Source organism: Apostichopus japonicus, chromosome 6 (assembly GCF_037975245.1).
Source record: "Apostichopus japonicus isolate 1M-3 chromosome 6, ASM3797524v1, whole genome shotgun sequence".
NCBI lineage: Eukaryota > Metazoa > Echinodermata > Holothuroidea > Aspidochirotida > Stichopodidae > Apostichopus > Apostichopus japonicus.
Genome location: NC_092566.1, coordinates 17,779,270 through 17,794,253, shown reverse-complemented (window position 1 = coordinate 17,794,253; position 14,984 = coordinate 17,779,270). Strand labels below are relative to the sequence as shown.

At 39.2% G+C, this 14,984-nt stretch overlaps 1 protein-coding gene across 2 annotated transcripts in view; it reads right to left on the bottom strand.

The window, feature by feature from the left end:
* LOC139969181 (uncharacterized) overlaps positions 1–14,984 on the bottom strand; it is a 114,371-nt gene that overhangs the window by 87,521 nt on the left and 11,866 nt on the right. For both annotated transcript variants that reach the window (XM_071974032.1, XM_071974031.1), the window contains exons 7-10: positions 8,957–9,058; positions 7,765–8,019; positions 6,451–6,558; positions 2,575–2,811 (exon numbers count right to left, since the gene is read on the bottom strand). In XM_071974032.1, coding sequence (XP_071830133.1) covers positions 2,575–2,811; positions 6,451–6,558; positions 7,765–8,019; positions 8,957–9,058 — 702 coding nt within the window. The remainder of the gene's footprint in view (positions 1–2,574; positions 2,812–6,450; positions 6,559–7,764; positions 8,020–8,956; positions 9,059–14,984) is intronic.

Genomic DNA, 14,984 nt, shown 5'->3' with positions numbered 1-14,984 from the left:
CTATCACTACCCAGATTATAAATCTGTCAACAAAAAAAAAACATTTCTTTAGCCCCTGTTTCGATGTTGATTAATAGCCAGTGGTCAATAGGACGATCAGCTGGTCAAGAAACAAGACGCAAGTTTGGAAAGATATTTACCGATAACGATCTGACCAGTCAGGCCACTTGACATAATGTACATAGCAGTGGTTGTCACACGTTAAGTTAAATTTCACCAGTCTGGCCGCTGTATTATACAAGTGAACATAACAATGAAAACTGCACAAATTTGTGGCTCCATTTGAAGAAAATTTGTATAAGACTTGCAGCCTAAGTAATGGATGTAGTTGGTCAAACAGAGTAACTAATCATACAACAGAAGTAACAGGAGGGATAAAGCTTGTGTTTTGCCAAAAACAAACGCTAGCACACAGTTTCGTGGATATGGACTTGGTGTGAAATATGATTGTTCATTTCGAAAGAGGTTAGGACTATTACGTTAGTGTTATAGAATACGCACATGTTGATTTGTTTTCACTAATTCAGTAACGGGATTCAGCAACTGAGAGTTATACAAGTGGTCACTGTTTGTGAGTTGTGCAAAAGGAGAGTAACTTACGATGGCTGACTAAAATATATTTACTAACTTATGCATCAATGCATGACTTGAGGTGTGATTTGACCTTAGTCACTGTGGTTGTTTAAAAGTATCATATCAGTATTGGAATATCGAATATCGGCCAAACCGATATTGGTGATATCGGCACAACACTACATACCATATATATATATATATATATATTAATGCAACTTATCTTGACCAACAATAATCTGGTATTTGGCAACAAACACTACCTCCAAATTCATGGCACCGCAATGGGTACCAAAATGGCACCGTCTTTTGCCAACATCTTTATGGGAAACCTTGAGAAAGAATTTTTATCTTGACAAAACTTGAAACCACACACGTGGTTACGTTACATTGACGATATCTTTATGATATGGACCCATGGTGAGGCAAATCTAAAACTCTTCATTGATGACATAAACTCATTTCATCACACTATCAAATTCACTGCTGATTTTTCTGGACATGGCGTTCACTTTCTGGACACCACCGTGACCCTACAAAATGGTTCACTCAAAACAGACTTGTTCAATAAACCCACGAACAAGCACAACTACCTCTTACCAAGCAGTTGCCATCCACGTCACTGTACCAGAAATATTCCGTACAGTCAAGCGTTGCGCATTCGACGCATTTGCTCCTCTGAAGTCGATTTTGATTCACGCACTAAAGAACTGTCACAACACCTCCTAAACAGACAGTATTTTCGGGGTACTATTGAAAATGCCATCAAAAAGGCTAAAAGCAAACCCCGTACCGAAACATTGACGTACAAAACTCGTCAAACCAGTTCCAAAAGGGTACCATTGGTTACTGAATTCCACCCTGGTCTCCCACCACTGGCTAATATCATTCAGAAGAATTTTCACCTACTTCAAGGCACCGAACGCCTGAAATCAGTATTCCCAGAATTACCTGTCATTGCTTTTAAAAGACCCAGCAACCTACGGGAAATCTTAGTTCGGGCATCCCTTCGGGATGACACCCCATTAGGGGAAAGCAAAACAGAAACTACAGGATCATCGCCCTGTACACAAAATTGCAAAACGTGCTTACTTGTCGATTCGACCGGGGCCTTTCAGAGCAACCAAACCAAACGCACGTTCCAAATTCGGCACAAAATTAACTGCCTATCCAAAAATGTCATTTACCTCATCTACTGCAATATTTGTAACTTACAATACATTGGAGAGTCAAAAAACACTCTTAGAATGAGAATGACACAACATAGATCGGCGATCAAAACAAAAAAGATCTACCAACCTGTTGCAAATCACTTCAATCTCCAAAATCATTCAATTGAGAATTTGCGTGTTATTGCCATTGACCAGAACGATTCTTGGACAGATAAATCTAGGAAAGCGAAAGAAAATTTCTGGGAACTAAACCTAAAGACCACGGCACCATTCGGTTTAAACATCAGAAACGATTTGCCGTCCCAGATAAACCAAAACAATTCCTTTACAATTACGACGGAATCGGATTAAAATAATCCGACGCGGACTAAAATAATCCGAATTTCTAAAACTTCTGCTCAATTCAGCAGAAATCAGTAAGTCGCTTTGCCTTTACAACCATGCCGACATCTTCTCTATAAAACAGTTTCAATTCCTGCTACTCCTTGTCACTTTCGGTGATCATGCACTGAAGAAGAGCTAGTTTTGCTCGAAAACTCTGCAAAAACCAAACATTGGCTGTTTTACTTCCAATCACTTACCTAATTCAATTATTGTATCTCACTCAAGATCCAACCTTTCTCTAAATGCAGCATAGTTGTTTAACAGTTTTTCCATTATTCCTATATATATATATATATATATATATATATATATATATATATATATATATATATATATATATATATATACACACACACATATATATCAATTTATATACACATATATTCAAGTCAGGTATGCTTGGCATTTCAGTTTATTCCAGCTGGGAGTATCCTTGCATACTTGCCTGTGTCCTGGTCCTCTATGGTAACGGTAGCAGTTCTATCAGAGAGACTTATTACGTCTGATCTAAATCCCGAGGGTACACTAACCGCTGACAATGAAACGCTAAATGTCTCGCAGTCTTCGACCACATCGTCATCCAAAATGTTCACCGCGACTTCGAAAGATGCGACACAGGCTGGTATAGCATGTATCTGCGTAGCTAAGTTGTGGTCAGCTGCATTGTCAATGGTGGTTAAGGCTGTGTGAAAACAGTCAGGAAAACAATATTAGTGTTAGCAAAAATCAACATAAACTGACTTACAATATTCAAACACTACATTATTAACAGTTATTCATCTTTACAGATTATTACTTGTCTGTTTCCTGAGCCTGTGGCCATGCACTGATCAAGATCAAAAAAAAAAATCCTTATCAAAACACGGAATTACTTTTCGTTTGGTACGACAGGTTGCTGAAGATATGATCGGAACGTGATACAGCAGTGTAAAGGTTTATGGCAGAAGAGAAAAAGCCGTTGCGACGGCACACCATCAAACTGTACTGATCTCAGGGCTATGTCATTTATATAATCCTAGATTGGTTTTGGGTTGTCACGACTTGTGACTAGGGTGTTTAGTAATTATAATCTCACATTATATAAACATGTATAAGGCAATGCAAAACAAATACAACACATATTTAGAATCCAGCTCCTCCTGACTTAAAACTGAATAGAAATATTTAAATATTTAAACAACCTGTTAGCTAATTATACTGTACCTTCAAGAGCATTTCATTTGCAACAGAAGTTAAAAGCTCTTTGTTCTCTTATCGACATATGATATCAGAGGCGACGATAAATGTACTTTCGGAATTATTACAAACTATTAGCAAGGAATCCAGAGACCAGCAGTTACTCTAGCTCTTACCGAAAACATTAAGACCTAGCTCATTACCAAACAGTCTAATCCATTGTGATTGACCAAAGTTATCTAGACTATAAGTGCTTAAACTTGATCCACATAATTAGTCAAACACAGCAATGCATGTTTAATGTTATATTCATGAATCTGATATATTTTTTTCAATACTTGGATGGACGGATGGATGGACAGACAGACAGATGGAATAAGGTATTTGTATAGCCCGCATATCCATGCCCAGATTACACAGACATGCTCAGGTGGGCTGTTGAGAAACAAGCAATTATACGAAGAATGACAGATACTTACATATTAACCTTATTTTCAAAAAATTCAACCGTATAAGAAATAAGCATGTGCTTTTGATGATCTTCGAACCTATCAATGCGATCACACGCATATAGGGAAAGGAAAAGAGTTCCAAATCTTCTTCCCGCAATAGGCAAAGGCTCTAGTCCTAAATTTGTGGCGTACTGTACCCGTGGTAAGAGAAATTAACAGCTAGGGTAGCCGAGTGGGAAACATAATAAGGTTCTCAAGGTAATCAGGACCAGCGATATTGTGAACACATTGATGGACAAACAGGAGGGTCCTTGCCATATTTAGGTCTGTTCTTTGTCTTTCTAGAGTGCTGATGGACCATGTACCTCTTTGTAATCAGGAGCAACGATATTGTAAACACATTGATGGACAAACAAGAGGGTCCTTGCCATATTTAGGTCTGTTCTTTGTCTTTCTAGAGTGCTGATGGACCATGTACCTCTTTGTAATCAGGAGCAACGATATTGTAAACACATTGATGGACAAACAAGAGGGTCCTTGCCATATTTAGGTCTGATCTTTCTCTTTCTAGAGTGCTGATGGACCATGTACCTCTTTGTAATCAGGAGCAACGATATTGTAAACACATTGATGGACAAACAAGAGGGTCCTTGCCATATTTAGGTCTGTTCTTTGTCTTTCTAGAGTGCTGATGGACCATGTACCTCTTTGTAATCAGGAGCAACGATATTGTAAACACATTGATGGACAAACAAGAGGGTCCTTGCCATATTTAGGTCTGTTCTTTGTCTTTCTAGAGTGCTGATGGACCATGTACCTCTTTGTAATCAGGAGCAACGATATTGTAAACACATTGATGGACAAACAAGAGGGTCCTTGCCATATTTAGGTCTGTTCTTTGTCTTTCTAGAGTGCTGATGGACCATGTACCTCTTTGTAATCAGGAGCAACGATATTGTAAACACATTGATGGACAAACAAGAGGGTCCTTGCCATATTTAGGTCTGTTCTTTGTCTTTCTAGAGTGCTGATGGACCATGTACCTCTTTGTAATCAGGAGCAACGATATTGTAAACACATTGATGGACAAACAAGAGGGTCCTTGCCATATTTAGGTCTGTTCTTTGTCTTTCTAGAGTGCTGATGGACCATGTACCTCTTTGTAATCAGGAGCAACGATATTGTAAACACATTGATGGACAAAACAAGAGGGTCCTTGCCATATTTAGGTCTGTTCTTTGTCTTTCTAGAGTGCTGATGGACCATGTACCTCTTTGTAATCAGGAGCAACGATATTGTAAACACATTGATGGACAAACAAGAGGGTCCTTGCCATATTTAGGTCTGTTCTTTGTCTTTCTAGAGTGCTGATGGACCATGTACCTCTTTGTAATCAGGAGCAACGATATTGTAAACACATTGATGGACAAACAAGAGGGTCCTTGCCATATTTAGGTCTGTTCTTTGTCTTTCTAGAGTGCTGATGGACCATGTACCTCTTTGTAATCAGGAGCAACGATATTGTAAACACATTGATGGACAAACAAGAGGGTCCTTGCCATATTTAGGTCTGATCTTTGTCTTTCTAGAGTGCTGATGGACCATGTACCTCTTTGTAATCAGGAGCAACGATATTGTAAACACATTGATGGACAAACAAGAGGGTCCTTGCCATATTTAGGTCTGTTCTTTGTCTTTCTAGAGTGCTGATGGACCATGTACCTCTTTGTAATCAGGAGCAACGATATTGTAAACACATTGATGGACAAACAAGAGGGTCCTTGCCATATTTAGGTCTGTTCTTTGTCTTTCTAGAGTGCTGATGGACCATGTACCTCTTTTGTTTCTTTCCTTCTTGTTTGTATTCAGTTGGTTTTGCTTAAATTGCTGATAAATGCACTGTTCAAAAACAAAATCCCCAAAACAAGCTTGGCTATAGGTAAGTTTCGTTTCAATTAATCCCCAGTCCAAATTGTCAAATCTTTGAATTGTCTTTTTGTGTGTGATGGTATGAGTGTGTTGAGCTGATTTTAAATCCCATGACAATGTAGTTCCTAACGGTAAGTGGGTTGCAAATGGGTTTCCACGGTCGACTGGGGGAGGGAGGGGCTATTTTAACCCAACCCCCCCCAACTTATTTAGAGCAGGGGCCTTTAAGGAGGGCCAGAGGCAGAAAGAAGGATTTTAAAAAAAGGAGTGGCTATGACTATGATATATGAACTGACTCTCATATAGAGAGTCTTCCAATATTGTAGCCTGAGGCATATATGGACTTCCAATTAGGTCTAGAATTAGGTTTTAACCAAAAGTTATGTCAATATATCCTCTTGAAGTTTTGTGTGTGGTTAACAAGGTGACGTACACACCCACAATTCCTTGATATGCTAGTGAGGGTGTCCCGGAGGATATCCCTAATTCTCCCCAAAATTTATGTCAATAAATCCTCTAGAAGTTTTGTGTGTGGTTAACAAGGTGATGTACACACCCACAATTCCTTGATATGCTAGTGAGGGTGTCCCAGAGGATACCCCTAATTCTTCCCCAACTGAATCTAACAAGAAACGCCTTCTGATAATGTAGGTGTGGGGGGAGGGGGGGTATTGGGGGAGAGAGGGAGGTCAGGCGGCAGGGTCTTTGCCAAATATCACTGGTTCCTTAACTTGACTAATCAAGGTGAGGACAATTGTACTTACTAACTGAATAACCCTCATCTTCTAATTGTGGATCTATAAGTATCGTCTGTGTGTAAGACCCGACAGACTCCAGCAAAGTCATTGACGTTGGTGACAACCTGAGAATTGCTGAAACAAGAACGAAAAAGGAGAGCTAAGTTGGTATTTGTTCCCAGCCAATACATACCTGCATGGGGCTTACAAAACAGTTGCCTGCATGGGTGATAGTGGATCAGTGCTCTGAAATGGCTATTTGGGTGGCGGGGTGGGGGGGGGGGGGTTGAAAGAAGGTGCTTCCTATGACCTACATGGAAGTCAATTCTTCCCCCCCCCCTCCCCCTGTCCAGGCTTGAAAACAGATGACCTGTGTCATTCAGACCCAGCCATATATACAATGGTCACAAAAATAAGTGGATATAAGTGGATATATCCTTCACTCTAAGTAACAAAGTGTGGAATATTCAATTCAATTGGAATATAGGGTGAGATGCAGCTTAGGTAGAGGTGACTATGTAGATGGGAGACAGACAGGTAGGTGACACCAGGGGCGGCGATTTGTTTCAAATATTGAGGGGGGACATGTCCCCCTCGTCCCCCCCCCCCCCCATGATCTGTAGAAGTGAAGTAAACATAGCTCTATTTAGCTCATTACATTTAACCAGCAGCTATTAACTGTTTATTCCTTTCCAGAAAAGAAAGGGGCAGGGGAAGCCTCACACAAGTTTATCAATGTAGCCTAATTTGAAAACCTTTTTTTTTGTCTAATCGAGCAATTAGGTCCAGAAGAATAATACAAGGGCCCAGGTGGATATCGGGTAAGTCCCAGTTAGCGACCTCCAATATTACGCTTGACTCATTCGGGCCGATCATTGGCATCCGTTGTCTATGCATTTTAATCAAGGAGAACCGTATCTGAGGGATGTCTTTGTCAAACGTAACTTTGGAATATAATCATAATAATAATTGATATTTATATAGCGCTTTACACCAGTGATAGGTCTCAAAGCACTTTACAGACGTTATATTACCCCTGGTCAATGACAATCCCTCCAGTCTGCAGCAGTTATATACTGTGCCCAATAACAAGCTACCTCACAGGTACCCATTTAACCCCTGGGTGGAGAGAGGCAATTGAGATAAAGCATCTTGCCCAAGGACACCACGCAATGAACTAGGCATGAATCGAACCAGCAATCCTTGGATCGAGAGTCCGACGCCTTAGTCAATTGGCCACCACCCTCTCATATGTTACAACTGAAAACATAGACAATGATTTAATGCCTTAACCGATCACATGACTACATTTTTCCAGTCTCGTGAAAAGAAAATACATACCATCATCATCATCCTCGATAGTGCCTTCAAAAGTAGATTTGCTCCCAATTTCTGCTGCATCATTTCTGGTGGTAAGTGGGCTGAATACTTGATTTATTGAAAAAGACACAGTTTCGTCGTCTTCGGCCTTGGCATCATCCGTATACAGCACGGTGTAGGTCAAATCTGGGGTTAAGGTCGGAATATCTACCGTTTGTAGAGAGGGAATGAAGTTGTAGTCGATCGCCTCAACATTGGTATCCGGGATAGAAAAAGCTGCAGAGAATGAAATAACAATAGTTTAAATCAATGAAACACCTAAAATTCACCCAAGCTAGTGTTTGCTCGCCATCCACTTATCTGTTGCCTGGTCGCTACTCTGGAAATCTGGTGTCGCTGCTCGATGCTGAATTTGTCAACCTGGTTGATATTCCAGTTGATTTCTACATTCATAGCATTTGTTGGTTAATTCTACTTTTCCACTGATGGTTTACTTGTTATTCAAATTTTTCTTCTCCTTTTTTTTTGGCGGGGGGTAGGGGAGGGCTGGGCGGGTGGCGATTTTAATTTGGTTTCGGTGTATGTTTTGTTCATGCCACGAAAGTGTCCATTAGCTATAGGTTGCATTAAAAAACCTGCCGTTTGTACTGAACGGCAGGTTTTTTTCCAGTTGGTTAGGTGAGTGATCAGTGACCAGTCCCATCTTGTCACACCTTAGTTGAACTGCATATTCGTCTATCATGCAACTCATCACACAGCTAGTAGCCAAATCACTATCAGATCAAGGCAGACATGGCAAGGTGTGAACAAATCAACTCTCCCAAACTAACCAGTCTGTTTGCAGAAGAGATAAAGTTTCGGTAAGTTGAGGTCAAGAGAGCTGAAAAATGCAACCTATGGTTAATGGACTAATTCTCATCATGTTAAGTTAATTAGCCCTTTGACAGTTTCGATGGAAGGCGTAACAGCGGAAAAAAGCAATTTTTATATATGCTTATATTATGCTTTATACATTTAATAAAATGCTTTCTATCGTTAAAGACACAGTGGTATACTCACAGTACAAATAATCTCAGTCGATGCCTGTGAGCCCTCAGTACTACTGTACTCTGCAGTCCAAAGATGCAAATTATGCTCACTGAGTTAATCAACGTACCTATCTATGATAGTTAAAATGAAGCATGATTGAGAACTGATACTGAAGTATACTCACAAAAGGAGAAACCAGCATCTTCAACTTGGTTACTGAAAAGAAACAAAACTAGAACGGAACTGCCTTCATCAGCACTTTGATCGGCACTGAATTCAACGGAAACTGCAAAAAGCAAAGAGAGAAAATGAGTCACAGCGTAGTGCGTGCACATCTATAGAGAGAGAGGGGAGGGGGGGGTGGAAATAAAAGAACCCTCCTCCTCATCAGTAAGGAGGAAAACCATTACTCTGGGGATTTCTTGCATCAAATCCAGTGCAGGAGGTGGGGAGGGGGGGTGGGTAGAATCCCTCCCAAAATCCCTTTACTACTGTACAACTCCCTCACTGATATCCTGTGCACGTCCCTATAGAAATCGTACCAAATTAGGAAGAAAGATGCTTCATTTTTAACATGAATACGTAATAAGTATCACATTACACTACTATGACTATTATGTAACTTTTAGAGCAACGTTGGTCACCATATTATGAAAACTCTGAACGGTATTAAAGAATGACCAAAAATTTGGGTTTTACAGCCGGTTAACTTGTTGAGCAAAGCTTCTGCTTCTGTTAGATACTCGTTAGAAACCCCTCTAGGACATCACAACGAGGATGTCGGTGCGCAGCAGTGCTAATAATAATAATAATGCGTGGGCAATCTTGTCTTAAACTTCTCAAGACAAGGGCTCTTTTTAACGGCCAAGCATTGTGTATTCCAGTCTTTTATAGTCCTGGGATAGAAACTATACTGCTTGACCTAAATAATTGGGAATATATTGTAAACAGACAGTTCAGGAATATTAGCCCAATGAGTTAGTTTGAAGATAGCATCTGTGGTTCCTGTCTGTGACCTTTCCCTACTGTACAGTAGGTCAATTGGTAACAATTCACTGTAATGTTATACCACTGCACAATATTTCCAGTATTAGAGGCTAAGTCAAGAAGGGTACAGTATATATGTCTTTTAAGTCATCTAGTTATATATTTGGACACAAAATCATCTCTATGTAGTCTTCGGAAAAGAAAGCATGTTTTAAATATGATCCGATCTGCCCAGAGTATAACCTGTTCACTACTAATATTCTAACAACTGTGTGTATCAAATAGTTACTGCTATTGAGTGCTTATGGTATGTACTATGTGTGTACAAATACTGTTGTGTCTTAGAACCTGTGCTTTAGCCTAGTCTGTCAATAGACTGTGACAGTTTGAGACTGATTTTAGTGAGTATATACTGTGACTAACCAGTCTTTCACAGTCTAGTGTTATCCACGTACTGAAAGTTCTTCCTTCAAAACTTTCCAATTCTGAGTGATTCAAGTGTTAGTATATGAAGTATCCTGCTGCAGACACGTAGCAAGGAATTTGCCAAGGGAGGGGGAAGCCTAAAGGCAAACTATCTAAGCATAGCGCCACCATGGTTGGCGCGATGCGTACAAGAAAATGTTGGCCTAATATGCCTCCCAGATTGCTGGAAATGGAACTTCCCAGGCCTTGTAAGTTGCATTTAACCTTTTTTGTACTTTGAAATTACTAGTGATATAAAAAAATAAAAATATGCTCAAGGGGGGGTGGTCGCCCCCTTTACCCCCTCCCCCCCCCCCCTGGGCTACACGACTGCCCTGCTGATACTTACTCTCAATGTACAGTGTCAGGCCGCGATAGATTAGCAGGTCTTATGTGTTCCCTCACAGTAACACACCAGTGTACATACTGTACATCACTGTATCACTATCAGAGTGTAGGATCATGTGAATGGCTATCTGACCGAAAGTAAATTTGTACTGTAACCGATTGACAATATTGCACAATACTCCTCCATGGTGTAACACCTAACTTTAGCTTATTTTTGTTAAGATATATGATGGTTGCATTATTGTTTTAGTACTTACATTGCCTTATTATTTCCTTATCCTAATTTGTTGTATCTGGTACAGTGGTAGTGGTACAGTGGTATTTAGTAATGCCTGGTATTTGGTAACAGTATAAAGTATAACTGAAGTACAGTATTAGTTATTCATTGTACAGTTGTATCGGGTCAATCGTGTCTTAATTTAGTGAATACACTAGGCTATCACTCCTCCATTATACTAGTAAAACCTTCACGACAGTATGAACCAACAAAAGTTTGTTCTCAATCACGGCAGTACAGTTATGTACAGTCCAGTAATGCATTTTGCATAGTGTTAGGCAATAGGTGTCCTTAAGCCTAGCCTATCATTATCAGTATCAACAACGTTTGACTGTAACTTAGTACTGAATTGTAATTGTCTTACACCTATTTTCGAAGCAAAACGGTACACATTGCACAAATATCCACAAATCAATTCTTGTAAAAGCTTCACATGTCGTTGAATTTATTAAATCAGGTGAAATAAAATTCCGAAAGAAAAGCAGTTTCTCCACAATCCTAAAAATTATGTTCTCTTCGAAAATCCTACGTGTGTCGCTCTCTGTGTCAAGAGTTTATTGGGGACAACCGGTTCTCACGTGGTAAGGAATATACAAAAGGAGATCAGCAATATATCAATGACGAATATGTATGTATGTATGTATTTTAGATCCTCCTGCAAGCAGGAACTCGCGAAGAAGCCACCATTGGCTTATCAAAGCCGCAAACTGACCGAAGTCAGTCTCTTAGATTCATATTGAACGTCCATGATTATGAATTGTCAACAACTATGTAACTGGACGACATACATTAATGTTGGAGTGACTCCAACTGGGGATCTTATGATTGAAAGGCACCGGGGTTAACCACTGAGCTAACACTCCTATATATGAGGCAAATTATCAATTTCTTCATATTTTGCATATTTATTGATCAACGATTGCCCAAGTATATAAATCCATGAACATTGTCCAACGGATATATTGTTCAACGTTTAAACAGTGCACTATTAAAAATGGAGAAACCAATTCAAATTAATCATGGTTAGCACTAAGGATCTTTATAGTATGGCTAATAAAGCATGAGTACAGATCAAACTGTTCGTTATTCATATACATAATAGGCTAGTAATTGTTATTCATTTATCGCTCTTGCATTCCATATAGCCTACGCTCCACTTCCTTCAACTGACATGAAAGTTTTTATTCTGTTTTAAGTTATACCGACTTCCATGCCCCACCCACCCCTGCCGATCCTCAGCGACCAGTGGTGTAACCTGCGGAGGGCAGGGGTGAGTCCCCAGTCAAGTATTTAAAAAAAAAAAAAAAATGAAAGGACGAAACACTGAACCCAGCATTTTTTATTGATCAGTTTATCCAAATTCTCAATTTGATTTGGCAAATGACTAATTTTACTGAAAATATGAATCATCCAATTGTAAAGAAATTCATAGGCTTTTGTAGATAAAGTGTGAATGATACATTTATGTACATGTAAACACTGGCGGATCCAGGGCCTTTGTTTGGGAGGGGCCAAAGTGGCATTAGAGTGATATGGGGGAGGGGTCTAAAGGGAGGGGGTGCCCCCTCCCCTTTGGAAAATTTTCTATTGCTGAATGCCCTCAGGTGCAATTTGGTGCGACAAAAGTGTACAATGGTGATGTAAATTTACTTCTAAAAAAATGTTTCGGGGGAATTTTCTAAAATATTTATAAAACAAAGTTGGGATCATCTTTCTCAAGAAATTTTATTTCTCATAGGTTATAAATTTCTTACAACCAGCCTGTAACTGCAAAATGGTGTTAAACTGTAATTCCTCATGCTCATACATTTACATAGTTCCCAACTCTTGAGAAGGCAAATGCTTGTCCATGCCACGAATCGCCGTCCTGGGGGAGGGGTATAAGGGGAGGGGGTGTCCCCCTCCCCTTTTGGATTTTTTTTGGAATCCTGGTGATGCCTACATGTAAAATGGTGGCACTTAGAAAGGCTTTTGTCACCCAAAATTTTCTGAGAAATATGCATTTTTTTGTGTGTTACATCAATAAATTGAATAGTAGGTGATAATTCATTCTTTCCCGTGGCATGAAAATGTTCGCTGCTCGCCCAATGAAAAGAAATATAGGCTAATTTGAGGTTCAAATGATGCGGTAAAGGAGGTTTTATACTCTATTATGCTAAATGCTAAAGAAATGATGGTTGCTAAGTCAAAATTTGATGCAATTTTTTATGTATACTTGACAATTACAATGCGGTTTTTCGGACGCTTGTGCGGGTCAGCGGGTTTGGGTGTTAGAATGCGGGTCTAATTCCCGCGAATTGCGGGTCAGTTGGGAGCTCTGCATTTAATTTTAAACCAGAAAACGAAAAGGTTTAGACTAGTCTACCACTGCTATTCCTCTCGATTTTTTTAATTTCCAATCATATGATTTAGCGGATGTTCGGAAACACTTTTTGGCTCACCTTTGGGGGGGCCATGGCCCCCCTTGGCCCCCCCCCCTTGGATCCGCCAGTGCATGTAAACAGTACGAGAACAGAGCAAACATGGTTATCAGCTAAGAATCTAGTGACTGTGACGATATGGAAGTTTGTTTACTTGTATGACACCACTCTGTGGTTGTCAAGCGAAGCATGATAACGTCATTAAAATTTGTTAACTTTATCAAGCGTGTTTTTGCCTTGATTGTGTCACGTTGAGCATAGAATGTGAAGATCACAAAAGTGGCTTTTTCCAAGCGCGTTCCCCTCTCCCCTTAAATATGAGAGAAAAAAAGGAGATAGAAAAAAGGGTGGGAAAAAAAAGAGAGATAGAAAGAGGAAAAGTTGGACCATGAACGGGGACAAAAACAGAGAGATGTCACACGTTTCAGTGTGGGAATTGCATTTAGGACTAAAAATAAGAATTCATAGACATAGTGGTTGGCCTATATTTAAGCCATCCCCTCCCCACACTTTTGTAAAGCTATATCTACGCTAGATTCCCCCTTATCGAAAAGGAAAAAAGTTTGTTAGCTACGTATACAGGGGCACAAATAGAAGACCGATTTTTGTTTTTGACTTTTTTTTCACGCGACCCGGAAGGTAATATGTCGTCGACAACGATATTATACTGAAATAGCAGTGCATAAGATAACACTAACAAAAAAGATTAAGGAATGTCGGGAAGGGAATCGTGATCAACTTTTATTGTGTTTTCGGGAACAATATTATAATACGCTTTCAGCTAACGTCATTGCCCAAGAGACTTCAAAACAGGGAGCTTGGCTTCGCCCACTCCCCCCCCCCCTTCCCGCCCTCTTGGTTCACCCCATGATTATTTTTTCCGAGCCCCCCTGGAAACTGATGACAAGATTGAATGAGGAATCAACTCAGATTAATACTTCAACATTTTGATATGATATGATCAAGACGTAACGGTAGGAAGGTTTTCATGAAGCGTTTTGCTGGATGAAACCCATCAAGAAGAATTAGAAATATCACCGGGAGAACAATCTGTTGTAAATTAATCTGAGTTGATGTTTTATATTTCAGAGATGGCAACAATCCAGTTTGTTTCTAAAGAGGTGGGATTCCCAGTGAGTCGTCTGTTTTATAGGCCTACTAAAGCTGTTAAGTCAGAGCAGTGGTATGGTACTCCTTGTTAAGGAAGAGAAAGGAGAAGAATGCGGAGAAATGGGTTTTGAAAACCGCATATCCTCATAGCCTTTTCGTATCGTGGAAAGAAAAAAAAATCAAATTTGTTGAAACTTTACGAATGCATCTGGCAACTGAATAGAATATGTACTGTCGTCATGGCAATAAGGCTGAATGCTCTTTGGTTTTTCTATATATATATATATATATATATATATATATATATATATATATATATATATATATATATATATATATATATATATATATATATATATATATATATATATATATATATATATATATATATATATATATATATATATATATATATATATATATATATATATATATATATATGGAATTAGTCATGTAAAGAACGCCAACTTGATAACTAAATCATATCATCAGTCGATGACATTTCAAGGACCTATAAACAACAATAATATTATAAGTTAGTAAAGCTTTTGAAAACACCTGTAATTAAAGCATGACATGCGACCACACTTTGTGTCCCACCTTTT